At 35.8% G+C, this 27,268-nt stretch overlaps 2 protein-coding genes across 3 annotated transcripts in view; both read left to right on the top strand.

Moving 5' to 3' along the window:
- The first annotated feature begins 3,535 nt into the window (after positions 1-3,535).
- On the top strand, positions 3,536-9,346 carry LOC119482649 (apoptosis facilitator Bcl-2-like protein 14). 2 transcript variants are annotated; one of them, XM_037760357.1, is made up of 7 exons: positions 3,536-3,695; positions 5,452-5,866; positions 6,891-6,992; positions 7,303-7,367; positions 7,606-7,767; positions 8,153-8,266; positions 8,357-9,346. In XM_037760357.1, exons 2-7 carry the CDS (start codon positions 5,461-5,463, stop codon positions 8,402-8,404), a joined length of 897 nt encoding a protein of 298 aa, XP_037616285.1. In that variant the 5' UTR covers positions 3,536-3,695; positions 5,452-5,460; the 3' UTR covers positions 8,405-9,346. The 2 variants fall into 2 exon arrangements, with proteins under 2 accessions (XP_037616285.1, XP_037616284.1); XM_037760356.1 differs by having other exon boundaries at positions 6,885-6,992.
- Positions 9,347-10,176: 830 nt separating this feature from the next.
- Positions 10,177-27,268, top strand: part of rassf3 (Ras association domain family member 3) — a 64,605-nt gene continuing 47,513 nt past the window's right edge. Inside the window, exons 1-2 of the mRNA XM_037760354.1 lie at positions 10,177-11,153; positions 22,859-22,971. Of these exons, the coding sequence (XP_037616282.1) occupies positions 10,679-11,153; positions 22,859-22,971 (588 nt within the window). The 5' untranslated portion in view covers positions 10,177-10,678. The remainder of the gene's footprint in view (positions 11,154-22,858; positions 22,972-27,268) is intronic.

Genomic DNA, 27,268 nt, shown 5'->3' with positions numbered 1-27,268 from the left:
AGTTAATTCTTCCAAAACTTTCAATCTCAACATAGTTGTAGTTTTTTGAGTCTATCGGCCGAACGTGGCTTCAAGTTTCAGATCACGTTATTAAAGGTCGAAACTTTGAAAATCAATAATTAAACAAATTAGATAAATCTAAAACCAGAGCCGAACAGTTAAGAAGTTAACAAAATCAGCAGAATTATTTCAGCATTTATATTATAATACAAGTTTACAGGGTTGTATGGAAGCACGTTTCTGCCAATAAAAGAAAAAACTGATGAAAAGTTAGTCAAGATGAATAATGATGATGATAACTTTGACTTTTCGTCCAATAATTTGGGGTTTTTGTCTCATAATTTTGACCTTTTGTCTCACAATTTTACATTTTTCGTCTCACAATTTTTTTATTTTGTCTCTCAATTTTAATTTTTCGTCTTATAATTTAGAATTTCTCATAATTTTGACCTTTTGTCTCACAATTTTAAATTTTGTCTCATAATTTTGCTTTTTGTCTCACAATTTAAATTTTTTTGTCTCATTTTTGACTTTGTCTCATAATTTTTACCTTTCATCTCACAATTTAAATTTTTTTATCTTCATTTTTACCTTTTGTCTCGCAAATTTTAATTTTTTAGTCTCATAATTTTGACTGTCTAAATTTGTAATTTTTTTGTCTCATAATTTTGACCTTTTGTCTCACAATTTTACATTTTTCGTCTCACAATTTTTTTATTTTGTCTCTCAATTTTAATTTTTCGTCTTATAATTTAGAATTTCTCATAATTTTGACCTTTTGTCTCACAATTTTAAATTTTTCGTCTCATAATTTTGCTTTTTGTCTCACAATTTAAATTTTTTTGTCTCATTTTTGACTTTGTCTCATAATTTTTACCTTTCGTCTCACAATTTAAATTTTTTTATCTTCATTTTTACCTTTTGTCTCGCAATTTTTAATTTTTTAGTCTCATAATTTTGACTGTCTAAATTTGTAATTTTTTTGTGTCATAATTTTGACTTTTTGTCTCACAATTTTTACTTTGTAAACCAAAATGTTGACTTATCAAGTGCATTTTTTATATCATGATTAACTTTTCATCTTTTTTACTTTCATTTTACTGGTGGAAATGGGGTTCAGTAGCATTTTCTAGATCATTGGTTCCCAACATTTTTAACTTGTGACCCCATAAAAAGAAGCAAAATCTTGCAACCTGTTGGAGAAATTATTTAATAAAAGTCTCGGGTCATTCAGTTAAGAAGCATTACAATTTATTCAGCAAATGCATTTGGGTCCATACAGCAGACAAAGTCAGTGTAAAAGACAAAGAGCTCCCTCACTACGGCATTCTTTATAACCTGGATTTAACCTTGTGACCCACACCTTCCACCCTGCTTGTGTGAGAAAGCATTGTCTATTCACACAAGTGAGTTACTTTGTGATTAGCTAGTTTGAGCAGAGTGCAGGTGTGAGGGGAATAAGAAATGTAACTAGACATTAGGACAATCTGTGCTTTCCTGGAACATTAAGATTTATTGGAGTACACAAACGCTACATACACATCACAAGGGACAAACCCTTTATCACCGGTTGCATTATGTCTACCATTTGACCAGTTTCATACATTTTCTTTATTTGAATAACTTCTAGCAGCCTGAGGAGATTAGAGGGAAAAAATAAAGGATTTTTGGAGGCAGAAATATATATATTTTTTGCTGTTCTCTCATTTTAATTATTTGGTGACCCCTTAGATTCATCCCACGACCCCTTGTTGGAACCACCACATAAATAAATTCAAAGAAATACATATTTGGAAGACAGAAACATCAAACTTGAATTTAAGATCTTTAGGTGTTTCTTTTATTTTACTAGCCTATGAGTGAGGTGTAACGTGACTGTTGAGTCAGCATGCTGGTGATGAGTCACGTTAAAGTTAGACTGAACTGCTGCGTTGCACTTTTCGTTTCATGCGTCAGACGTTGCAGCGATGTGTAATATCAGTAAATGGATAGAAATGGACCACTTCTTGGAAAAGGAGGAAGGATATTTGTCGTCAAAACAAGTGCAGGTTACATGTCTGTGAAGATTTCAACAATAAGTCATTTTAGGTTCTCTTTGCAGGAGCCCGACGTGGTTTATTGATCATGACTGTACTGGGTTAAATGTCAGTAAGAATGTAAACTTCCTCTTGGTGATTTTCAGTTCCCCTTTTCTCTCGTCAAAACTTTAGTGCCAAAAAGAAAGTATTTTGATGTTGAACAAGGATATTGACACGTCATTCAAAACAAAAGCAGGCTTTGTCTTCTGTCTTTTAAACAACACAAAGAGGTTCTGAAAGTTTCCATCACAAAAAATCCCCGCCTTTTTACTTTGTGGGGAATTTTAAAAAAATGTTTATGGGAAGAAAATAAAAACATGTATATATATATATTTCAGAGGCATAATCACAAAGCATGCCAGATTGTACAGTTGTAACATCATTTGAGTAACCTTATCATTTTAGAATAAATAAAGTTGAAACACTTTTTTTTTTTTATTTGCTGTGTCACGTTTCAGTTTCACTTTCAGATTTGTGTTTTATTATAAACAGAAACTTAAAAAACATCTATTATATTTTAGGCTGTGTTAAAAAATTATGATATTTGGACAAAAAATATGTATTTGTTTGCTGATTTTTAACAGAAAATTAAACCAAAACTGTAAAAACGAGCACATAATTAGCATAGTTTTACATAAGATTCTATCTACGTCATTACTAGTGATGTGTTAGTCGCGAACGAGCTGGCTCAAAGAGCCGACTCTCTCCCGTCCGAGAGCCGTGTTTTTTTTGGTTTTTTTATTGATTCAAGGCAGAATGATAGGACAATCTTCTCCATGCCACGGGCACTCCATGCACTGACTGTGACTGAATGTTGTGTTAATGATGTCCGTGCAACCAATCAGGTGATGACAGACAAGGATCATACCATCAAGCAGGGAGGGGCGGTGGTGCGCGGCGCGATGACGGTCTACAGGTACAGAGCAGGAGAAAGAGAGAGGAGTGCGGTGCTGTTTGTTGCGGCACGGTGCGTTGCGGTGCTTTGCGTTCCATTGCGTTGCGATGCGGTGCATTCCGTTGCGATGCGGTGTGGTGCGTTCTGTTGCGTTGCGTTGCGTTGCGTTGCGTTGCGTTGCGTTGCGTTGCGTTGCGGTGCTTTGCGTTCCATTGCGTTGCGATGCGGTGCATTCCGTTGCGATGCGGTGTGGTGCGTTCTGTTGCGTTGCGTTGCGTTGCGGTGCGCGAATAGCAGACAAGATGAGTGACAGTCGGAAACGAAGCAGCATGTAAAATTATGGTATTCAGGAAATTAAAAGGTTTAGTATAATTATATTGAATAATTTAAGTGATATATGTGCACACATACCAATCATAGGTCAAAATAGTGCTAAATTTGGCTGAATTATAAAAGGCAGATGTGGTAAAATGAAGAGCCGTTTTTGAGCCGAAAGAACCGGCTCTTCTCTTCTTGGTGACCTCAGCCAAATGATCTGGCTCACTAAAAAGAGCCGGAATTCCCATCACTAGTCATTACGTAAGACGTCGACGACGCGATGACGCACACAAAAGTGTTAAAACTCAAACAGCAGAGAGGAAACAGAGTAGTGACCTTCCAGCAGTGGACGTGGAAGTAGTCTTTTGCTGAATACTTTAGTTTCTTTTTAATCGTTTTGGACAGTAAGTACTTTTTTTTTTATGCTTTTCAATATACACATACATAAAATACTACTTTAAAAGTAGAATGGATTAAATCTAGTTAAGGCCAATTTAGTGCTGTCAAACAAACTTAATTATGCTTTTTGTAAAGTGTGCTTTTACAGATGTTGACCTGTTACAGTTAAACAATCGTAACATAACGTTTTCAAACTTTACAGTGAAACTAAATTAGTTTGGCAACTTTTGAAACTGTGTTTTTATGAATTAAACATATGGTGTAACAGTTAATTTACTTATTCTTAAACTCCTGGCTGTATGTTGTTGTGTCTTTACGGGAAACAACAGGTTGTTATAAGGCTTATAGTTAATGCGAACATGCCTTTACATGATCCAAGTTACTTGTGTAGTGTAATTCACATTTACTATCACCAGAGGGTGATAAAATGAGGTGAAACAGTGACATAAATATAACAAAAATTACCTAGAATAAACATAAAACTGACAATTATTGCATAAATATAGATAGATTAGAGAAATTAATATCATACAGTATGAAAACAGGTTTATTCCACAATTATTAAGGTTTGCAAAATACAGGCAGTATAATATAAACACAAAAGAGAACACATCAGAGTCAGTAGAGATAAATGAATCAACAATTAATTAGGTAATAAACATAAAATTAATAAGCAACTATTCTGATGATTGAGTAATCCATCCAGCTTCTCAAATGTGAGGATTTGCTGTTTTTTTCCTGTTTTATATCATTATAAAAATGAATATTTCTGGGCTTTTGATTGTTTATCATGATCAATCAGGCTATTTTCTTATATTTTATAGAACAAATAATCAATTGATTAATCAATAATTAAAATAATCATTAGTTGCAGTCCTAAATATGAACCAAAATAGACCCAAAACTGATGATAATTAGACAAATATTAAGAACACAAGACCAAAGAAATGATAATAATGTATGAAAATGTTTATCACAGCATTATTGGTGTGTGTAACTATGTTTTTTTTTAATTAATTGGCTAATTGCTAAGTCTAGAAAAGTCTGAAAAAGTCTACAGTAAATCAAAGGGAGTTCCCAAAGTCCTCAAATCTGAGAAGCTGGAACCAAATTCTCTTTTGGCCAACTCATTTTTATTTAACCAGGTAAAAGTCTTCTTGAGTTTAAAATCTCTTTTCCATGGGAGACCTGACAAAAAAAAATCTCCAATAACAACCAAAAAAAATTGTTTATTCTGACTTTTCTTGCAGAATAATGTCAATTTACGTTAAAAAACAACATGCGAGCAACAAATGATGGAAAAATCGCGTCATAATTAACACTTATTTAGCCTCAAATTCATGATTTTGAGCTCTATCTCTTGGACAGCTGAAAACACCAGACACTGAGTACAAATATTATATCAATATCATGTGCAATACTACTTTTTACATTCTCATGTGCAATGTCACTGTTCATTCTGTGCAATATTAATGTCCAACATGTGCAATATTACTTATTTTTCTGTTTGTTAGCTTACTTTACCTTTTCTATTTTACTTATCCTATTTACTCATTTTACTAAATGAATCTTACTTGATTGTTATTCTATTAGGCACTGGTGCTAGAAATAGTACTTTTTATTTTATACTCTTGTATTTTATACTCTTGAACTTGTTGTATTTTTGAGCAATCTCTGGCACAAGAACTCCTTTGGGATTAATAAAGTTCTATCTTTTCTTATCTTATCTTAATTTCATCTATATGATTTTTTTCTTTTCAGTAAACCGACATGGCAAACGGAAACGTGGAAATCCACGACCCCTTCTCTAACCAAAACGGCCACGCCGGCAGCAAAGACTGTGACCACAAATCTACCTCAGACACAGACAGCATGGAGAACACGGTGGAGTACAGGCTCCTCATGGCCTACGCAAAGAGGAAACGGACCACAGAAGAGTCACCTACACCGGACACACCGGCTTTAGTAAACAGTGGCACGGACGCAAACGAATCATCCTCGCCCCAGACGCCGGACAAGACTGAGAAAGGGGAGACGAAGAAAGACAGGAAGAGGAAAAGGTTGAAACATCTGCGAAGCCTTTTCAGCTGCATCTCATCTCAGAAAAGAGACGAAGAACCGTACCAAATGAATCTGAAGCCAAATGATGACGTCAGAGGTCTTGTTTTTAAAGGCGGTGAGTGTTAAGATACAAACTTCAGATAAACCCACTACAGTCAGATCTAAAACGAACACATTTCCAACATGATCCCTAATGTCATAGAAAACAGGACAGACAGACATTCACACATGACACACACATAATCCCTGAAATGATAAACAACAAAAACAGTGCCTGTTTCTTTTCTTTCCGATCAATATGTCCTAAAAGCATTCACAAATCCAATAAGCACAAGAATAGAAGCAATAAAAGTGTTCACAATAAAAAAAAATCTGATTTATTTGCCAACAACATACACATAAGTAATAGACAGACAAAAGGTGAAGAATAGACTGATATGTACACAAGTAGTGAAAAAATAGGTGTGTATATATAAATATATATAAAAAGCACCAATGACCAACAATAAAATGTGAATAAAATAAAATAACTATATACAGGTGAAGTGTTCTGTAAGTTGTAAACAATACAAATAGTTCAAATATATAAATACTGAATGGATATACGTGGACTGAATGAGTATATACAGTGTGTACATGTATACACATGTGAATATTCTTTACGCCTTTATGACGGTAAACTGAATATCTTTGGACAAAACAAGACATTTGAGAACAGATTAATTAACAATGTATAAAAGTTATTTTTACATGATCCACATCAGAAATCAGGATGAAACTATTCTTTTACTTTCCATGACACATTTTCCATTCTACTTCCAGTTAGTCATAAAAACTATCTACGTCATCTAGTTTCTGTACCTTTTGCCAATATGTAGTAACCTATTCAGTTTTTTGACATTGAGTCAAGAAGTTTAATTGTCATAAACGTGTAGCTACATGTTCTCCCTGTTTGTTACGAGCCGTGAGTCAGGCCTCGTGGTTTCACTGTGACGTTTTAAAGATGGTCATTTTGGGGAATTTTTCAGGATGATGTGTTTTTATTCTTTGGGAAAACCCGTCTAAGATACAAGCTTGGAATTGTTTTCTTTTCTCTAAACTTTTTATCTGTGTTTTTTTATTATTTCCTCATGCTATAGCAACAGAAGAGGACGAGCTGAAAGAGGCAGCGAGTAGGCTGGCGAAGCTCGCTGATGAAATCCAGTTTCTTCCACCAGAAGTAGAGGCGGACTCGCCGGAAGGTGAGTTTCTGTTTCCTCCCTACACAATAAAACACAAAGACGCTGATATATTGGGCTTTATGCAAGAACATTTTAATATTCTTCAGGCCTTTTTTTACACCGGGGACGAAAACAAAACGAAAATACAGAATATTCTTTGACGATTTTTTGCGTTCAAACCATAAGGAGCACTGTAAAATATGAAATATTACTGCACTGTAGCTGCTAATGGTACATTGAGCTCTTTCAACCCTTTAAACACGTTAATCCCTGTTGTTTTCTTGTGTTTTGGATGTTGATAGATAATCATGTGTTCTGTTGTGTACAATAGATGATAACGTGGAGAGAATCATCGGCCTGCTGCTGAGGGAAAGTGGAGACAGACTGAACGAGAGGGTAAGAAACTACTTTTCCTCTGACGTGAAAACCTGCATAAATAATCTAGTTCCCTTCAACCTTTTTTTTTGGATCATGTTGCAGGAAAGTCTTTCATGGCAGACGTTTGGAAGTTGTTTGTAATCAGTCCACCATATCTGGTCGCTCTAGAGTTCACAAATAGACGACTTCTCTTTGTGTTTGGTGTGAATGTCCCATGAGTCTAAACCTAAAGAAAATGTTTTCTTATCTCCTTCAGGAGCTGAAAGACGCTGCTTTCGCCAAAGATCTTTTTTGGAACTACAGTTTCTTCAAGCTGCTAATATCGACCCTCCTCGAGAGGATGGGCCTCAAGTCCCTCAGCCCCGACTCTCCGGGGCCAAAAGCTGCTACTGAAACCCAGATCGCCGTCACCTGCGAGGTGAGAACAACCTTAATCTGATCTTGAACTTTTAATTCACACTTTCGTATTCTCCCGTCTAGACTATTGTAATTCCCTCTACAAATGCCTCAGCTTTAAATCGCCTACAGGTGGTTCCAGGTTATTAACCCGAACTAGCCGTCGGTCTCACATCACACCTGTTCTGGCATCCCTTCATTGACTTCCTGTAAAATTCAGAATCAACCTTAAGATCGTGCTAATTACATATAAGGCACTCCATGATACATGTTACATTTCTGATCTCTTAGTTCCATATTCGACCTGTCGAACACTTTGATCCTCTAATCTTGGCCTTTTATCCATCCCCCGCAAACCCTAAACTAAAGAGGTTGGGTAAATTGACTAACTGTTGAACATGTTTCAGGTCACCACTCGTCTGTCAGCCGTGGACACGCTGCCCAGTAACCGACTGCTTAACCACGGAGCCAGATATCTGCAGCATTATTATTCACCCTGGGCGCAGCAGCAAGGCGGATACGTACGTAAAACACACATATCTTTTTGAAACAATTAGTTTGACCCATAACACCTTTAAAAATGTATATTAACATTCCCTTCTCTTTCACAGGAGGAAGCCTTTTACAGTGACGATGAAGACGACAGTGAACAGAATTAAGTGCTCTTGTCGCGGCACGAACAGGAACAAAATCAGACTCAGGACACACATATTTTGTATTCTGCCACTTCTGTTTACATGCACAAAAAACCCGAACCTGACGAGCATTAACATATCTGTAGCCGCATGCATTAGAATCATATTTAATTGTTTATCTGGGTTTTCTTTTCATAAATAATTATATTATTCAGGTCTTTCTTTGTGCCAGATGTCTTACAAGGAGCTTAAGCCAAAGACAAAACTATGTTCATGCAATTAATAACTACAGTTGTACGTGATTTTAAGTGTCATTTCGTTAAATGTATTTCGTGTTTTTCAGGGAGATGTAGGGTAGCTTTAGCAATTTATAATAAGAATTATTTATGCTGGAGTTTGCTGGAAAAAAAAATAATTTCCTAAGCCAAAAATATGTTTTTAGCACTTGCACTTTTTCATGAAAATGAATTAAAATTTGGGCTTTCTGAGTGATGCATCAAGTAGCTTATCTTTTTTTAAACTTTTGTAAGAATGTGCTAATGAAATTGTGTGTGTGTGATGTCTGAATGTGTTAATTTTGCTACAAATAAATACTAACATTACTAGAAATAAAAGCTGTATTCATTGTAATTTAATCCCAGATGATATCAAGCGGTCCTTACTGATGTATTCACGTTTTCTTTTAAAATATTTATCAAAATGTTTGTCAGTGCAGCAGAAAGAAATTTACTTTGGGAATATAAACTGGTCAATTAAAGCCATTTTATATCATGATATATTAATGTATTTATACACATTTTAAGTACAAGGCTGCAAAGATAAGTCTTGGCCATGTATGTATAATATAATACATGTATTATATGATATAATTAACTGAGTTGTTAAAATTAGACTTCATTATAATGTATACATGCCTTATTTTCTGGAGACTTGATTTTGCTCAATAAAATTGTTCAAGTGAAAGCAGCACCGCCTTGTGGTCAAATGAGGAACTGTACATTGTACTCACAACAAAACCCCATTCAAATGTTTTTATTTTTCAATTTTGTAATTACTTTACCAATGTTTCTCCCATATATTATCTTTTGATTAATTCGGCATATAAATATAATCCGTAACAGCCCTTTGCTTTAATTAAATCTCAACTTTGAGTTCAGAGGAAGGCTAATTCTGCATGGGATGCAACAGGTAACACCAAAATAAAAGTTAAAACTTAATTATATGTGGGCTTGTAATGGATGCAATTTAATGCCGAATTAAAGAGGACAATCTTAAACGTTCAGTGATTTATTTAAATCAAGTTTGCAAAGTTAAAACGCTTCCTCAAAATAAAATCCTCTTTAAATTAGCATTTTTCCAAAGGGAGTTTGGCACACAACCATAAAGAAGGGAATATGACATTTTGTTACAACAAACGTAAATTGACAAAAAAAGGGGATTTTAGTGACTTAATAATAGTTAAAAAAAATTGCAGTTTGGTTGGGGACCTGGCAGAGAGTAAACACACTTCATCATTGACTGTTTCTTTTTTTAACTTTGGATTTTGGATGCAATTTATGCCGAATCAAAGAGGACACTCTTAAACATTCAGTGGCTTATTTAAATCAAGTTTGCAAAGTGAAAACGCTTCCTCAAAATAAAATAATCTTTAAATTGCACAGAGTTTGGTTGGGGACCTGGCTGAGCGTAACACACACTTGATCATTGACTGTTTGTTTGTTTTTTAACTTTAAACTTTTTTTGATTTTGGATGCAACTTATGCCGAATCAAAGAAAACACTCCTAAGCATTTGGAAATTTATTTAAATCGAGTTTGCAAAGTGAAAACACTTCCTGAAAATAAAATAATCTTTAAATCAGCATTTTTTCAAAGGGAGTTTGGCACCCAACCAGGGGATCTGGCATAGAGTAAACACACTTGATCATTGACTGTTTGTTTTTTTTACTTTAAACTCTGGATTTTGGATGCAACTTATGCCGAATTAAAGAGGACAATCTTAAACATTCAGTGACTTAATTAAATCAAGTTTGCAAAGTGAAAAAGCTTCCTGACAATAAAATAATCTTTAAATCAGCATTTTTTTAAAGGCAGTCTGGCGTGTCCTTGTTTCTAGAACGCGCCTCCTCTGCTGCTGTGAAATGAGATCCAACCTGTTCTCCTGCACACTTCAGACTGCCTCAACCTGCTCACCGACAACAAACACTGACTCCTCAGTCGGTGTCATCAGTGACGCTGCACCTGTCGGTCACTGTTTAACTCACCTGTACAGACTCAGTGGAGCATGAGAAGCGTGCGTAATGTTTAACGTCGTTCACCAGGGTCGCAAATACGTCCCGACGCGCTCCCCGGTCACCAATGACCCTCCGACTACCGTCAACACATCTCCAGGTGCTAAGATGCGGATCTCCAAAGCCAACAAGGGCGGTGTGGTGGTGCGAGCTGTGCGGCGACACTTGTCTCCTCAGCCGGCCAGCCTGGAGAGCCTGGAGGCGGCGTGGAGCGAGATGAAGTCACCGGAGGGTTCACCGACACATGTGAGGAGAAACGGAGAGCCTGGAGGAGCAGGAGGAGGTGCAGGTGGAGGTGGACCACAGAGGAGCAGGAAGAGAGGCTTCAGACCTCCAGATGTGAGGACCATCTTCACACCTGGAGAGAGGGACCCCAGGGTGAAAGAGGAGTCCGGAGAGGGACACACCTTCGAGGCTGGAGGAGAGGACACCTGGTGCGATGTGTGCTGCAACTACATCTTCCAGCAGGGGCTCACCTGTGCAGGTAAAGACTGAATGGGTTGGTGTGTTGGTTGGTGGGAGGGGGGACCCCTCAGAGGAAGACTCACTTGGGTGTCAAACTTTGTTTAAAGGTCCCATATCATGCTCATTTTCAGGTTCATACTGTATTTTGGGTTTCTACTAGAACATGTTAACATACTTTAAAGGGACTGTTTGTAAGAATCAGAAATGCTTGTTAATAGCGACACCTGTGGCCGTAAAGTCAACGAAAGTCAGCGTCGGGCTCGCGCTTTGCTCGCTCTACATAGACATGAACGAGCATCGCTCAAAACAGTGAGGAGACACACGTCAGCTAAAAACACAATATCACTCTATATTTCACCTGCATGGCAGTAATGTTAGCTGACCAGACGAAGGTCTCTCTATGAATCAATGCTGATCCTAGTGTTGGCTTTTCCTGCTTCAGCCTTCCGACCGCGGCCGGAGGGAACAGGAAGACACCGGCACCCGGTCGGTAACGAGACGATAACGTTTTTCGTTGCGGAGCCCCGTCACTTCACAAGACACGGAAAACCTCTGTTGGTCTGGAGGAGCTGCAGCAGTTATTTCTGCACAAACGTCCACTGCACATTTACTAGATATTCTCAGAGCTAAACTAACTCTTCTGCAGTGTGTGGTGTGCGCGCGTTCACGTGTAGAGGTGGAGCGAGACAGCGAGAACGCGCACGGTGTGTGAGTGAAGGCAAGCAGGCAGAGGAGCAGAGACTCGGGCGTGCGTGCATATGCGAGCGCGCATGGGATCCCGACCCGGTAAATTTATACGCTTAAAAAGTTACAAACAGTCCCTTTAATGTTTAAAAAAAAACTTTATTTTCCTCATACTGTCTGCTTCAATATGCCTGTATTTACCCTCGGTCAGATACGCTCCGTTTTAGCACATTTCAACGCAATTGCAACCGAATTACGTTGCTAGGCAACAGCTTGAGTCCATGTGTACTTCCTATCAGCTGATTACATTCACATACACTGCAACGGGAAATAAACTGGGACACATTTAGAATGTTTACATTTAAAACTTTGAATGGTCTAAATATTGTAGATTTGTGACATCACAAATGTACAGAAACCCTAACAGCTTGTTTCAAATGCAGAGTTTCTGAATACAGGCTGAGTGTATTTCTCTGTGGATTAAGTGTTTCGATACTTTCACAGTATTTAAATAGGACTATTAAGCCTGCTTTATAATATAAAAGACATGAAAAGTCACTTTTTATAATATGGGACCTTTAAAGGATCATAAATGTATTTAGGGTGTTCAGCTTAAATGGAACTTTAACATTCAGTGGCTTTAAATTTGACATTTTGTCCTGCCAAATTCAACAAAAAAAATGTTTTTTCTTCAAAAAAAATTTAATCTGTAGACCCTCCCACACAAAGCCAGTGTAATATTGGCAATTTCTACAATAAATCAGTAATCAATAGCAGTGTTTTTGAGTGTAAATCCAATATTGACCCCATTGGATATCTTGGTATTTGAGCCTAAGAGCAAAGGGCATAAATATAGGTCAATGTCCTTGTCTAATAGGCTATTTTTTTTTTTTTATTTGGGAGGTTTATATTGACACAAAGAGGAATTAAACACTCCATGATGAGACATATTACATGTTAGGTTTTAACTTATTATTCTAGTCTTTTTTTTTAAAGACAAAATGTGACTGTTTAATGGGGAAAACTATATAAATTACATGAATATGAAAATAAATCAGTATTTTCCACAATAATTAAATGCCAGGCACCAGATCATAACATAATGTTACAATACAAATATTAAAATTAACTAAAATAAAAGTTAATTTTATTGATTTTTCTAAAATACTTTAAAAATTGAACAGAGTTTGGTTGGTGACCTCGGGGCTACAACCCTGGCAGAGATTAATCCACTTGATCCTTGGCTGCTTTTATTTATTTATTATCTCACCTTTTTAGGTTTAGAAGTTTAGTGCTGAAAAAATATTATTATACAATATTTAAAATTTAAAATTTGGTCTTCTAACTAAATAGATTGTATTTAACCAATAAACGCCAGCTGTTTGTCATTTTATTAAGAAATAAATGTGAGGATTTGCTGCTTTTTTTAGTTTTATATCATCGTAAACTTAGTAAACTACATGTATCAAACTATAAATGCCCTACAGATTAATCTATAATGAAAATAATAACTAAATAAATACTTTTATTAAAGTATAATTGGAGTTTTTTTGGGTCACCTTGCTTTGCTGCTCACTCACAATGGGATTGGCTGACCTTTTTACAGTACCACATTAATCATTTGAATAAGTTCTTAAGTGACGTTGACATTTTAATGGTAGCAGCCTCTGACATGCGGTGAGAACACATGTTTGATGACATCAGCAGGCAGGGCTCTGAGCTGGAATGCAGTCGGTTATGCAGACGGACCGGTTTAGGTCTAATCATGTCTCCTTGAGTACAATCTGGACCTTCCTTTGTGTCCACTTCTCTCCAACAAACAATAGAAAGAGGAAATAGAAAAAAGATTCTTCTTCCTCGTGTGTTGAGGCTCCAAACGCGGATGCCATTTGTTAGTATTGTAATGAGAATTTTTTGAATATTCAAACGACGGTTGCATATTTTTCTCCTATACTTCCTCCTTTTCTTTACACGTCTGTCCCCTCATGTGGCTTTAAATGTGATTTAAATATGTCAACAACGACAGAAGAAGAATCTCAGTCACGCCTGATGATGGCTGTAAAAAAAACAGCTTTAAAGGTCCCATATTGTAAAAAGTGAGACTTTCATGTTTTTTATATTATAAAGCAGGTTTAAGTGCTATATAAATACTGTTAAACTATCAAAACGCTCAATATACGGAGAATTACACACACAGCCCGTATTCAGAAATTTGGGGTTTGAAACAAGCCGTTAGGATTTCTGTCCATTTGTGATGTCACAAATATACAATATATAGGTTTTAAACATAAACATTCTAAATGTGTCCCAGTTTATTTTCTGTTGCAGTGGATGTGAATGACATCAGCTGACAGGAAGTAAACATGGACCGAAGCTGTTGCCAGGCAACGCAATTCTGTTGCAATTGCGTTGAAATGCACTAAAACGGAGCGTTTCAGACAGAGGGTGAATACAGGTATATTCAGGCAGACAATATGAGGAAAATGAAAGTTTTTTTTTAACATTACAGCATGTAAACATGTTCTAGTAGAAACACAAAATACAAGTATGAACCTGAAAATGAGCATGATACGGGACCTTTAAGTACAATGGAAACAATTGACTTTCGTTGACTTAACGGCCACAGGTGTCGCTGTTACTACCAATTTCTGATTCTTAAAAAAAGTCCCTTTAAAGTAGTCTGTTAGTAATGGAAGGTTATATAGTGTTGATACAAACGTATCCCAACCGACGCCACTCTACCATAATATATATTAATCAATATAAATTAAGATCAATAGACAGACTGACTGGAGCAGATCTGTTTCTAATACCAGTATGAACTTAATTTATAATATTTTAGTCTTAAACACACAAAAACATACAGCACCAAGTCATATAGAAAATATAAAAACTAGGCTGACAGACAGAAAACAAACCGTCTTCTTACTCTGCTGTCATCCTTTTAACCTTTTAACCTGGTTTTGTTTACAGACAATATTGCTGCACAATGAGCTCTGTGTTTCCCGTCAGTTTTACCAGCAGCTGATGGACTTTATGAGTATACATATTGAGTGTGTGGGCTCATTTAAAATGCAGTTGATTGCCACTCAGGAAGCCTGTTAAAGGCCCATTACTCTGTCTGAATGTCAACAACCTTCAAAAGGACAAAACTAATATTTCAGATTAAAGCTGGAGGGGAAACATGTCGTTGTTAACGTCCTGTAGCTCTGCAGAGGAGAGCTGGCCACTAGTTCACTTATTAACACATTGAAAACAGTCACTTATAAGTCAGTGGAGCCACAGTTCAGTTATTTCTTTTAAAAATTAATTTCTAATGCTGCAAACATGTTGATTTGACCCAGCGTACATTATAAATGTTGATATTTTTGGATGATTTTAAAGATATTCAGTAAATTCTGGCTTCCATTGGATTTAAAGGTCCCATATCGTGCTCATTTTCAGGTTCATACTTGTATTTTGTGTTTCTACTAGAACATGTTTACATGCTGTAATGTTAAAAAAACAACTTTATTTTCTTCATACTGTCTGCCTGAATATACCTGTATTCACGCTCTGTCTGAAACGCTCCGTTTTAGTGCATTTCAACGGAATTGCAACAGAATTGCGTTGCTAGGCAACAGCTTGGGTCCATGTTTACTTCCTGTAAGGTGATGTTATTCACATACACTGCAACAGGAAATAAACCGGGACACATTTAGAATGTTTATGTTTAAAACCGTGTAATGATCTATATATATTGTGTATTTGTGACATCACAAATGGGCAGAAATCCTAACGGCTTGTTTCAAACGCACAATTTCTGCATACGGGCTGTGTGTATTTCTCCGTATATTGAGCATTTTGATAGTTTAACAGTATTTATATAGCACTCATTTCAGCTGTACATTTTCATATGTTAGTGCACATTTAAAGTAACTGAAGCTACAATATTTCTCTCCTGAAATGTAGCGGAGGAGAGGTAGAAAGTAGCATTTACTCTTTAAGTACAGTACAAGTACCTTAAATTTGTACTCAAGTAATTACTTGAGTAATTGTACTTAGTTACATTCCACCAGTGATATGGATACTGGTACAGGAGAAAAACCCCAGTAGTTCATCCTAGTAAATTAATGTATTCAGGATATGTTAAGTGGGTCAGATGAGCCTGGAAGAGGACACTTCCTGGACTCTGTCTCTCTCGGTGGGTCTCTGGTCCTGTCGTCTCTTTGTGTCCATCTCGTCCAAATGAAGTAACAGAAACCTGCCTCACAGATCAGGACGTCTTTGTCTGATGTGGTTTAATGTTGCAGCAGATGCACTGTGTGTGTGTGGGTTCATTAGTCGCAGGCCGTTAAACTATCTCTAATAGCTTCTGTTGATTTCCATCTGCTCTCTCTGATTTTCACATAATAGAACAGAAAAACAAGCACTTTACTCACCACCAGTGGGACAAAACTCCTTTCTTCTACATATAACGGCTGCAGCTTCAATGCAGACTTGTATATTTGTGGATCTCAGAATAGCAAAATGGTCACTATGTATGTGGGCTAATGTTCATTAAACAAAAATAAGCAGCGTGATGAATATTTTCGTAAACTGAGACTAAATAAAAATGATATCCTTAAAGAAGAACTAAACTGAAACGATATTGCCTGGTTAAAAAAAGGATAAAAATAAGATCAAAATTAACGTAAATTCATTTCAACGACCAAAAAAGAGGAGTCAGCATGAATTTCTGTCAACTCTCGTGACGTTGAAACACAGAAACTAAACGGACTTGACCTTCCAGGAGACGGCGTTACACTGCAATCGCTTCACATCAGACACAATATTGCGAAGATTAAACATTCAACATTACGGCCATTCCTACACAGTACTCCAACCATGTATTTTGTATGTATAGTATGTAGTACTTGTGAGACATTATAGCTAACCTTTCTGAGGACTAAACTAAAACTAGCAAACATAGACTGAAATCTAACTAAAACTAAAATGAAATTAAAAAGTCAAAACTTAAAATAAAATAAAAATGATATATTGAATATATATAATATACACCAACACTTCATATTTGCAATAAAATATTATATTAAATATAATTAATATTAAAAATTAACAAAATGAATCAACAAGGAAAATCTTTAACAGCTAAAATATCTTAATTTTTATTAAACTGTTAGACACAGTTAGCTTTGGAAAATCACCCAAAATAACACTATAAAGCAGGGTCAAAACAACCCATTTGTACTGGTAACGTTAACCCAGTATTGACCCAAACTGGGTCCCAGTGATTTTTAGTGTGTGCATTGTAGAGCACGGAGGCTCATTTTGAACCATTGTGCAAAATACTGTAACGGCCTACAGTGTGTGTGTGTGTGTCCGTGTGTGTGTGTGTGTGTGTGTGTGTGTGTGTGTGTGTGTGTGTGTGTGTGGCATCAGCTGCCACAGATGAATGTATCTTGTCTCTTGTAGCACCAAACTGTCAGAGCGACTGAACAAACAAGAACAAGGGACAGCAGGCAGACGGGGGTCAGTGTATGTGTGTGTGTGTGTGTGTGTGTGGGTGGTTGAGATGGGAGGGACCAGTTCAGACCTGAGCACAGACACAGAGACACATCATGGTGACAGTGAAGGATGATTTTAGATCTACATGGAGTTATCTCTGGATTTAAATGAAACATCTGGATTCTGTATCAGTGTGTGTGTGTGTGTGTGTGTGTGTGTGTTTGCGTGAACAATGGGCTTTGCCAAAAACTTTGGCAAAACTTTGAGAAGAGTGTCTGGATTTTTCTATCGCTTTCCCAAAGTGATGCGACGCTCCGGACAACTGGAGGTCAGTCTGCTGTGGAGGAGCTCTGGTGAGTCCTGAGTGTTTGTTTCCAGCTGATGATCCAGGAGGGAACATTTTACCTGATCTTCCTTTTAATCAGCAGCGTATTTGTACGGCTCCTCGACCAAATAAGTTCTTAGTCGACTAACACTCAAAGAATCACACAAAATCACCACTTTAAATCTGGTGTTCACCAGAGATGTGCTCATAAGTTTCTTAGAAATAAGTCATTCAGCATGAAAAAAGCATAAAAAATGATTAATCGACTAAAGAAATCTCAGTCGACTGAGACCGAAATGACTGATTAGTCAACTAATTGACTAAGAGGGAGGCAGCGCTACTTCACCTTCTGTAACCAAGACACCAAGACGCAACCCTGTTTACTGTAAACTGAGCCGAAAACATTTCACAATATTAAGTCAAGCAGATAAAAACAGTTTAAACTGATCTGCTACTTTATTAGATTTGATGAAAAACTGGAAACAAACCTGCAGTGCATGGTGTTCAAGGTCTCCAGTTTCAGCCTCTTGCATTGTGTCTTCAGCTATTTACTAAGTGTGTCTAATTGCCGTGTAGACTGTAGTGTGTTTGTGTGTGTGTGTGTGTGTGTGTGTGTGTGTGTGTGTGTACAGTAGTAATCTGATAACTCTTTTTATTCTGACCAGCTCCAGTTTGATTACATGATAAAGCACCGGAGCACACATCCAGACATGTAGAGAGAAAGAAAGAACTTTATAAAGAAACAGAAAAGAACAGATGGACGCTATTCAGCAAACACCTGTCCTCACACACACACAAACACATGCAAATACACACACACACACACACCTGTCTTTGTCTTCTACTGTACGAGCATTTGCAGCTACAGTAATGGCTTTACGATATAAAGTTAAACATCAGTTTTTATGAATTGTTTGTATTTGCAATTAACTTTTTATTGAATAATGTAACACACATAACAAATTAAATACATAAAAAACACCAATAAACCAAGATAGCACCAACATATCTACTATATCAATACACAACATACAGTAGTATTACAATAGAAACACAGAAGCCCTGAAACAGTGTGCACTTAATCATGGTACGAATGATATTTATAGCAGCACTAACAACAGTTACACAGTCAACATTTTAATAGTAGAATACATTCATTATTGATGATATTAATTCAGGCTGTTCTCATGCACCGTTCGTAGCTATACCTACGAAAAGTAATGCACTGTAACTCATGTATATATGTCACGAAATAAATTTGTATATAATCCACGTAATCGTGAATCAGGAACATAAAGAGCGACAAAAACACCAAGTAGGGAGAAGGTGGATGGGTCGAAAAACACCAGAATTTCGCTATTTGTGTCTCGTGTGAAACCAGAAGTTAAACGTTGATTTATTTGTCACGTAATGTCCATACTTAAAGGACCAGTGTGTAACATTTCGGGGGATCTGTCGGCAGAAATGGGATATAATACTAAAAAGTATGTTTTCATTAGTGTATAATCACCTGATAATAAGAATCATTGAGAGTCGAGAACGTTACTCGCTCTTTGACCTCTGGGCGGTCGGTGGGATGGACTGTATGTGTTTCAGCAGGAGTGTGTTAGAGGAGCTGAAGGGTCATTGTGCGTCTCTCTGCACACACAGATCTGATTAGAGAGTCGGTGCTAAAAAAAGGTTTCACACACAGGAGAGGAAAAACTGTCCAGTTTGTGCTCTCTGACCTTTGACCTTTTCACAATAAGAGCCCTCTGTGTTGTGGTAGAGATGCAATTGTTGTTTTTGGCTGAATCAGTCACTTTTTTAAATTCATCAGAATATTATACTAACTTCTGTAGTTTTATCAAATATATTTAAACAAATAATAATTATATAATGTTTTTACACACAATAAATCATGTATAATGCAGAAAATAAACAAACAAATGAACTACAAACAGAAAATTGGATATTACCAAAGTGATTCTCATGATTTAATATTCTTTTTTTTCAACAAAATTAACATAAATATCTGGTAACTTAAAGAGACTAGTAGTATTTTACATACATAAAATTATGAGATTTTAATGCAATTTCTATTATTTGATGGTTAATTTATCAATAATTTCACATGAGTCAGTTTCAATATATACGAACATTCACCTGTAAATCACAGTGTTGTGGTTATTTATAATATAATAAGAAAGCAAAATATTTATATTTAACAAAGGTTTCAGATTTATATAGAGGACGGAACCTTCCAAAATAAAAAATAAAATGAATAAATAAATAAATGACTCGCTAAATAAATAAATATGTCATTAAATGCAGCAAAAACAATATTAAAAATAAATGTAGCCATTAATTGATATTTTTTTAATAAATAAAAATAAATACATAAATAAATAAAAGGGAAAACTAAACAGAAGAGTAAATAAATAAGGGAATTAATATAAATAAATAAAGAAGCAAATTAAAACAGAAATATCAATTTATGTCACATTTCAATTAATTAATGGCTACATTTATTTTTAATATTATTTTTGCTATATTTAATGACAAATTTATTTATTTATTGAGTAATTTATTTATTTGTTCATTTATTTTTGAATTGTGGCAGGTTCCGTCCTCCTTAGGATTTATGCCTCTTAAAGGGAATATTATTATATTAAGTCATGATACAAAACATAAAATCGTTTGCTGTCAACTTTTCAGGATTAGTTTCTGTTTATCATTTAATTAATTTATTAATATGACAATTAAAATACATAAATTAACTCCCCTCTCTTCAAACCGTCTATCAATCAATCTTTATTTTAATATGTACAGACTAGAAGTTAAATAAATGCCGTACCATAAATCTTGCTTCTACAGTAAAAGGTTAAAGAATTTGTGGGTCTGACTGTCTTCTGCCCGACTGATTGAGTCTGATCGATTTTTGGCGTCTGGGAAAAGCTTTTATCCCTGAGACAGCAGAGAGAGAAAGGGAGGAAGAAAAGAGGAAAATGAAGAAGAGAGAAAAGAGAAAGAAGGGGATGAAACAGAACAATCATTTTACTGGTGAATACGGTACTTAGATGTTACATGTTACCATGTTAGAAACATGAATGTTTGTGCAAAATTTAATGTCAATCCACCTGATAGTTGTTGAGATATTTCACCAACTTTCTGATGAATCATCCAAAAATAAAACCCCCATGCCGTGTGCATAATGGTGATGGATGTTTGGACTGATGGATGTAGAAGGCTCTTCCTCTCTCTTCCTCTGTGGATCAAGTTCATTGTCAAAAGGATGAGAGGGTGAACGGATGAATGGAGGGGGAGACTTACAGCAGGAAACTGGGGAGTCACAGTAGTCATAACAAGCTACGTAAGTGAGCAAAGAGAAACAGAGCAGAGAGAGGAGTGACAGTGGATGACTGAGTCAGCAGTCCTACATGCAGCAGCAGCAGCAGCAGCAGCAGCAGCAGCAGCACCCCTCCTCTCTGCTGTCTGTGTGTCCATCACACTGTGGCCTCCATTTGACTGTTAAATCACCCACTCAGCACAACAACACACACAGACAGACAGGGAAACAGAGAGAGAGAGCACCGGCGATACGTAAATCAGCATCTGAAGTCTGGTTAGAGGCTGAGAACACGGCCGAGAGACTCTGGAAAGACTGCAGGCAGTGTGATTTACTTCCCTCTGTGTGTGTGTGTGTTTATATATGTGTGTGTGTGTGGGTGGGAGGATGGTGAGTTGTGTGTGAGATGAAGATGGGAGATGGGAGCAGCCATGTGCAAACTGTCGGATAAAGTCGGACAGCACGTGAAAAGGAGGTCACCAGGTAGGGAACATACTCTCTTCAGTGGGAGTTATCTCAATACTTAATGGTGCTGCTGGATTCAGGCCAGTCCTGGAGGGTCAGTGAGTACAAGTGTGTGTGTGTGTGTGTGTGTGTGTAATTCAGGAACTAAGGGTGGCCAACATGGACAAAAGTATTGTATAATACCAGTATGTTGTGAAATATTCAGGCAATGAGGGCTGCTACTAAAGCAACTTCATTTTCATATTGAAAAAAATCCCTCAATTATTATTTTTAATTAAACTTTTAGATTACAAATGTCAGAAAATTGTGAAAAATGTCAGCAGTTGAAGAAGTATTCTGATCTTTTACCTCAGTATATGTGTAGTATACTACAGTATAAAAGTACTAAAAGTCCAGGTATAATGTCATTCACCATTCACCAATTCACCATCTTAGTTTAGCATGTTAGTATGCTAACATGAGCAAAATTATTGAATAATAATTTTGGCGATTTTGGCTGCAACTAAACCAACTTAATTTTCATATTGAAAAATCCTTCAATTATTATTTTTAATTAAACTTTTAGATTAAATATGTCAGAAAATTGTGAAAAATATCAATCACAAGTCTTCAGATTGATTGTTTTTTGTGAACAACAAAAGTGAAAGAAGTATTCACATCATTTACTTCAGTATAAGTACCAATACTACAGTGTACAAATACTAAAAGTCCTGCATATTCTCTGTACGAAGTGTTAACGATGTTGTTTAATTGTCTAAAATCATGTATTCGTCTCCCAGCTTTTCTTTGACGGTTTGATTGTTTTATTTATTGTTTGTTTTGTTTGTCAATTTATTTAAAGGAACAGTGCTAATTTCAACATGCTAAAAATGACAATGCTACCACTCTAAATTTTAGCAGGTATAACGTTTACCATGTTCACCATCTTATATTTAATTTATTTTTTATTGTAAATATCTATTATATATTTATGATTCTTCTTGACTTTTGCAGTACTTGTTTATTTTTCTTTTTATTGTGACCAAGGCAAATTCCTTGTATGTGAAATATATAATATATATACTGTATATATATATTTATATATAAATATGTGATTCTGAAAATTCTGGCAGGAGATATAACTAAATCGAAAGTCTCGGTATTTAATGTTATATATCTTAATAAACCCTGCGTGACCTTGTTCTGAAACATTTTCCTCCTCCATATTTTAATCCTGTAAGAATTTGCATGTTGTTGGTTTTCATTTGCAAACGGGAACTCTGACCTCAACTGACAGAGTGTCGATATCAGAGGGTTATTTGCATATACGTTACAGACACACACACGTACGCACGTACCTCACGTCTGACTTTACAAACGTGTCATCAAGATAAACTTTTCCCTGTCTTTTCATTTAATTGTGTTACAATCAATGAATGATTTCATGTCTCTGCAGGTTGTAAGTACGCGTGTCACACGGCGTGTCGGGACAGAGTGTCTCTGGACTGTCATCCTGCAGCTTCACCCGTCAGTCAAGACCTGCTCAACAACAACAACACACCGCCACATGTGAGTACACAATATCACGCAATGTGTGTGTGAGAGTGAATGCATCCTCTTTTTTATCTCCTCTATTGTATGAAGTACGAGGTTTCCTTCTGTATGAGGGGTTTGTTAAAGTACAGCACTTGTAAAAGGCCCAAAATGCACAAAAAATACACACAAAATTCAAAATGGCCAACTTCCGATTGGGTTTAAAGCATTGCCCCATAATTACATTTTCTTTTTATAATATTATTTTGGCTTTGCTCAAAGAATTTTAGTGTCCCATGATGCTCTAAATATTGTAAATAAGAGCATTTTCCACCCTCATAAACCTCCTGAGTTATAGTCATATTTAAATAGTGTTTGATAGTATCGCATGATGTTCAAATTCCTATATTTTTCTCTGAGCACTTTATTTTATTTATTTATTTATTTATTTAATTAATTATTTTATTTTATATTTTATATTTTATATTTTATATTTTATATTTTATATTTTACATTTCATATTTTATATTTTACATTTTATTTTGTATTTGTTTTGTATTTATTTTGTATTCATTTATTTTTATAAATTATTTATATATTTGTATTTGCACAGTTTAAAAATACACAAACATAACAAAATATAAAATAATATTCAGTGCAGGAAGAGGCAGAAAACCACTGGGCTTATTTTAGGCCTCCACCTAAATAATGTTAATAATTCAAAGTAATATAGAGAACACAAGATTAATATACAGAAAATAATATGACTACATACAGTAACAGTGACACTTTAAGGACTTCTCATCCATGTTGGTTTAAAGCTGCAATTAATATTTAAATCATGAGCTTGGAATCAGTTGACAAATTAAAAAAGTGCTATTGCTGTATGAATAAATACATAACTATATGTACTATATCAGTGAATAATATTGTGAAATAAATTCTGAATTTTGGGTCAATATTGGATGTTGTATTTATGGTTTAACCTGGTTCAGGATCAGTTTAAATATCAGTCTCACTACTTGGTATTTTGGAGAACTCAGAGGGGCATTAGTGTAATAGAGTGAATCACCATAAGAGAGCGCTGTAGTCAAACGTTTAGCCTGCTGGTGAAGTCTGTTTGATTTTACTCCTCCTTGGTCAACATTACAGGCAGAGAGCAGCCAAAATTATTACAATAACTGTGAAGTATTTTCTGTATTATTTTCGAAATATTATCCACTCCAATATCCACTATAATATCTAGGGCTTTTTCTGCAATAAATACTAAAAACAGTGAGAAAACACTATTAAACAACTAAAAAATAGGCATTTAAGTATAACAAAATGACAATTCCAAAAACATAATATAAAGCACAATTATATGAATGACATTATGATTATATGTGTAATGTGACAGCAATAAATGATTGAGATAGATTGAAGATTTTGATAATCAATGAACCAAAAACTTGTCTTTTTAAAGACTTTTCAGCTCCTCGGTTGTTACGATTTGTTGCTTTTATTCGTCTGATTTGTTAATAAATCTGTTATTTTTGGGTTTTAGTCTGTTAATCGGACAAAACAGCATCAACTTCAGACAGATTTTTCACTCTTTTCTATTCCATTTCACGGAATAAATGATGATTAAATAATAATCAATCAAGAAAATAATCAGTAGATTAAATGAAAATGATTGTGACATAGTAAGATGATAAAATGTGTTTTCAAATTCCTATCTGCTTCGATAAAACATTGGACCCCAAGTCGATGTGCACACCCATAATGCATCACTCACCAAGAATGGCTCGTGTGTGTGTGTGTGTGTGTTTTGTAATTCCTAAGAAGACAGCTGGGTGTGCAGCAGGTCTGGTTCATGTTAGAGTGTATTATGATATTAAATAACTGTATCTCTGTAGTACCTTACCAGTGAGTGTGTTCATGTTTGAGCATGTTGGTGCAGAGTTATTTACCTTTATGTGTAACGCGATCAAACTCTCGTAAATAGTTTGAATTGTGATACTTGTGAGGACGTATTTGACGCTGGTTCAGTCTGTCTGTGGTTCTTTCACCACTCAGCGTATAGTAAGAAGGATTAGCTCAGCAACTCTGATAGTGCTGAGTCGTACTGTGGGTTTTTAGGTTGAGTCAGTTATTTCTTAATAAAAATACAGTTTTGGTGTGTTTGGTCAGAGTGTGTGTGTGCAGAGTGTCTGCATGTCAGCTGCAGGACGTGTACAGTATGTTTACATATTAAGAAGTACACAGATTTGCAGTAACTTTCTTAGAAAATATACCTGCATATTATACCTTTAAACTTGTTATTCTTATTCATGATATTATATTGTGTTGCATGTCTGTGAATCACTGAGTTGTGTTATAGATCTCCTGTGTCTATAGACATGTAGGGCGGAGGTGAGTACATCTTTGAGTGCTATAACTGATCTCCCGTGGCAGCCGGCCAGAGCATGGAGGTATTTACTCTGCTGGAGTGTAATACTAGTGGAGGGAAGTGAGTGTGACTGTGTTTGTGTTGGCGACCGGAGGAAGTAGGTTAGTAGGCATCAATAAATAAACAACGACTCACCGTCGGCCTCTCATTTTACCAAAATTATCCATAATGCAGTTTTGAATACATAAATTGTCTGTAACAATCCAACACTGGACGTCAGAGACAGAACGGAGATTAAATTTGAAGTTTGACGTCAATCTGGGCCATTAGACATGGTTAGTGTCAGTACAGAGACAAACCTCAGACTCTTTATTTAACGATAAGTACTGACTGACTAATATAATCAGCACTTATTCAATCAGCTGGCCTGAAACGTGGACACAAGAACTCCTGAACTCCATGTTGTTGTGGCAATTTTTTTATGCTAAATTAGATTATCATTGTGTCAAGTATTGTAGGCCGTCATAAAACCATAAAATGATCCTTCTTTTTTTAATTAAAAACTAATTTCATCCCTATAGGTATCAGTCTGACCCAACTTAATTACCTACATTTTCTTTGGACAGTAGAAGTCTTGATTTAGAGCAACAGCCCTCAGTTATTTTGGCTTTTTCCCTCTCGGATTGTTTAATTTGAAGCATTTTTTTCACCCAAAGAGGTGAAAGAAATCAGTATTTCACAAGAAAAAGGCAACAATTGAAAAATTCCCTCAAAAATATTCATAATTATGGAAGCCCAAAAGGGACTTTATTAAAATCATAATGTCAAATTTCACAATAGCATTATAATTTTATGTGTTATTTGAGTAAAAATGAAAATGAAAATCCAATAATCCCATTTTCATTTTTACATACTCGTATGGGCGTTCTATTAGCATGTGAAAAATGAAAATGGAAAAGCTGTTTTAATTCGTACAGAAAGTTAAGTCTTTTGTTTTAATTTTCAAATAGTTCGAAAATTGCGTTTTTGTTTACATTTTGACTTCCATATTGGTTGCGTAAATGGAAAATCATCCAAGTTACATTGTTTATTTTGCATTTTATTTAAAATTTATGAATTAAGATTTGAATATTTTCCCCTGTACAGCGGGGTACGACTTTGAAAGTTAAATGTCAAACAGCTTTTCCATTTTCATTTTAATATGGTCATAGAACGCCCATACGAGTATGGGAAAATGCAAATGCAAATCGGAGAAGTCCCCTATGGGCTTCCGTAAATAACAGTAAAACCATTACTTTTGGAGTGATTAATGTGTTATTAATTATTAATTTCCCAGTAGTAAACTGGACATTACGTCTATATAACAAGGACTGCGAGCGCCTGTAAAGTTACAGCATATGAGTCAGAGTTCATCCTCCTCTCCTGCCGTGTGATTGGCTCAGCTAAAGGGAGCGGTGGTGAATAATTGACAGAGAATAACTGGTCCACTTCCTGTCTGCTGGGAAAGACAAACACAGGCAGAGAGAGAGAGAGGAGAGAAAACAAAGAGGACAGAGGGAGGGAGAGTAAATATGTAGAGGAATGTTTTCTCTTTAGCTCTAATGGAGACTCATTAACACCACCGGGTCAGATAACTGATGTCACATTAATGACCTCGTCGGCTTTTCAGGAAAACAACAGAAAACAGCAGGAGTTAGTGTAAAGTTCACTGTTATCATCAATTAAAGTGCTCTGTTTGCTGATATAAGGGAACATACTGTGAATCCAAACTTACTCTTTAAAGCACCAACATCATATAAAAACACAAACAAACTAAGCGATCGAGGAACTATCCCTTTAAGAGGTAAAAGTATGCAGTATTTCAAGGAAAAAGACAACATTTTGAGAAAAAAACTGAAAAAATTGTACATTTTATGTTTTTTATTATCCCTTCAATAATCTTGAGACTCCTCAGATTTGCAT

The sequence above is a fragment of the Sebastes umbrosus genome, chromosome 23, assembly GCF_015220745.1.
Source record: "Sebastes umbrosus isolate fSebUmb1 chromosome 23, fSebUmb1.pri, whole genome shotgun sequence".
Classification (NCBI taxonomy): Eukaryota; Metazoa; Chordata; class Actinopteri; order Perciformes; family Sebastidae; genus Sebastes; species Sebastes umbrosus.
This window is presented reverse-complemented; position numbering and strand designations above follow the sequence as displayed.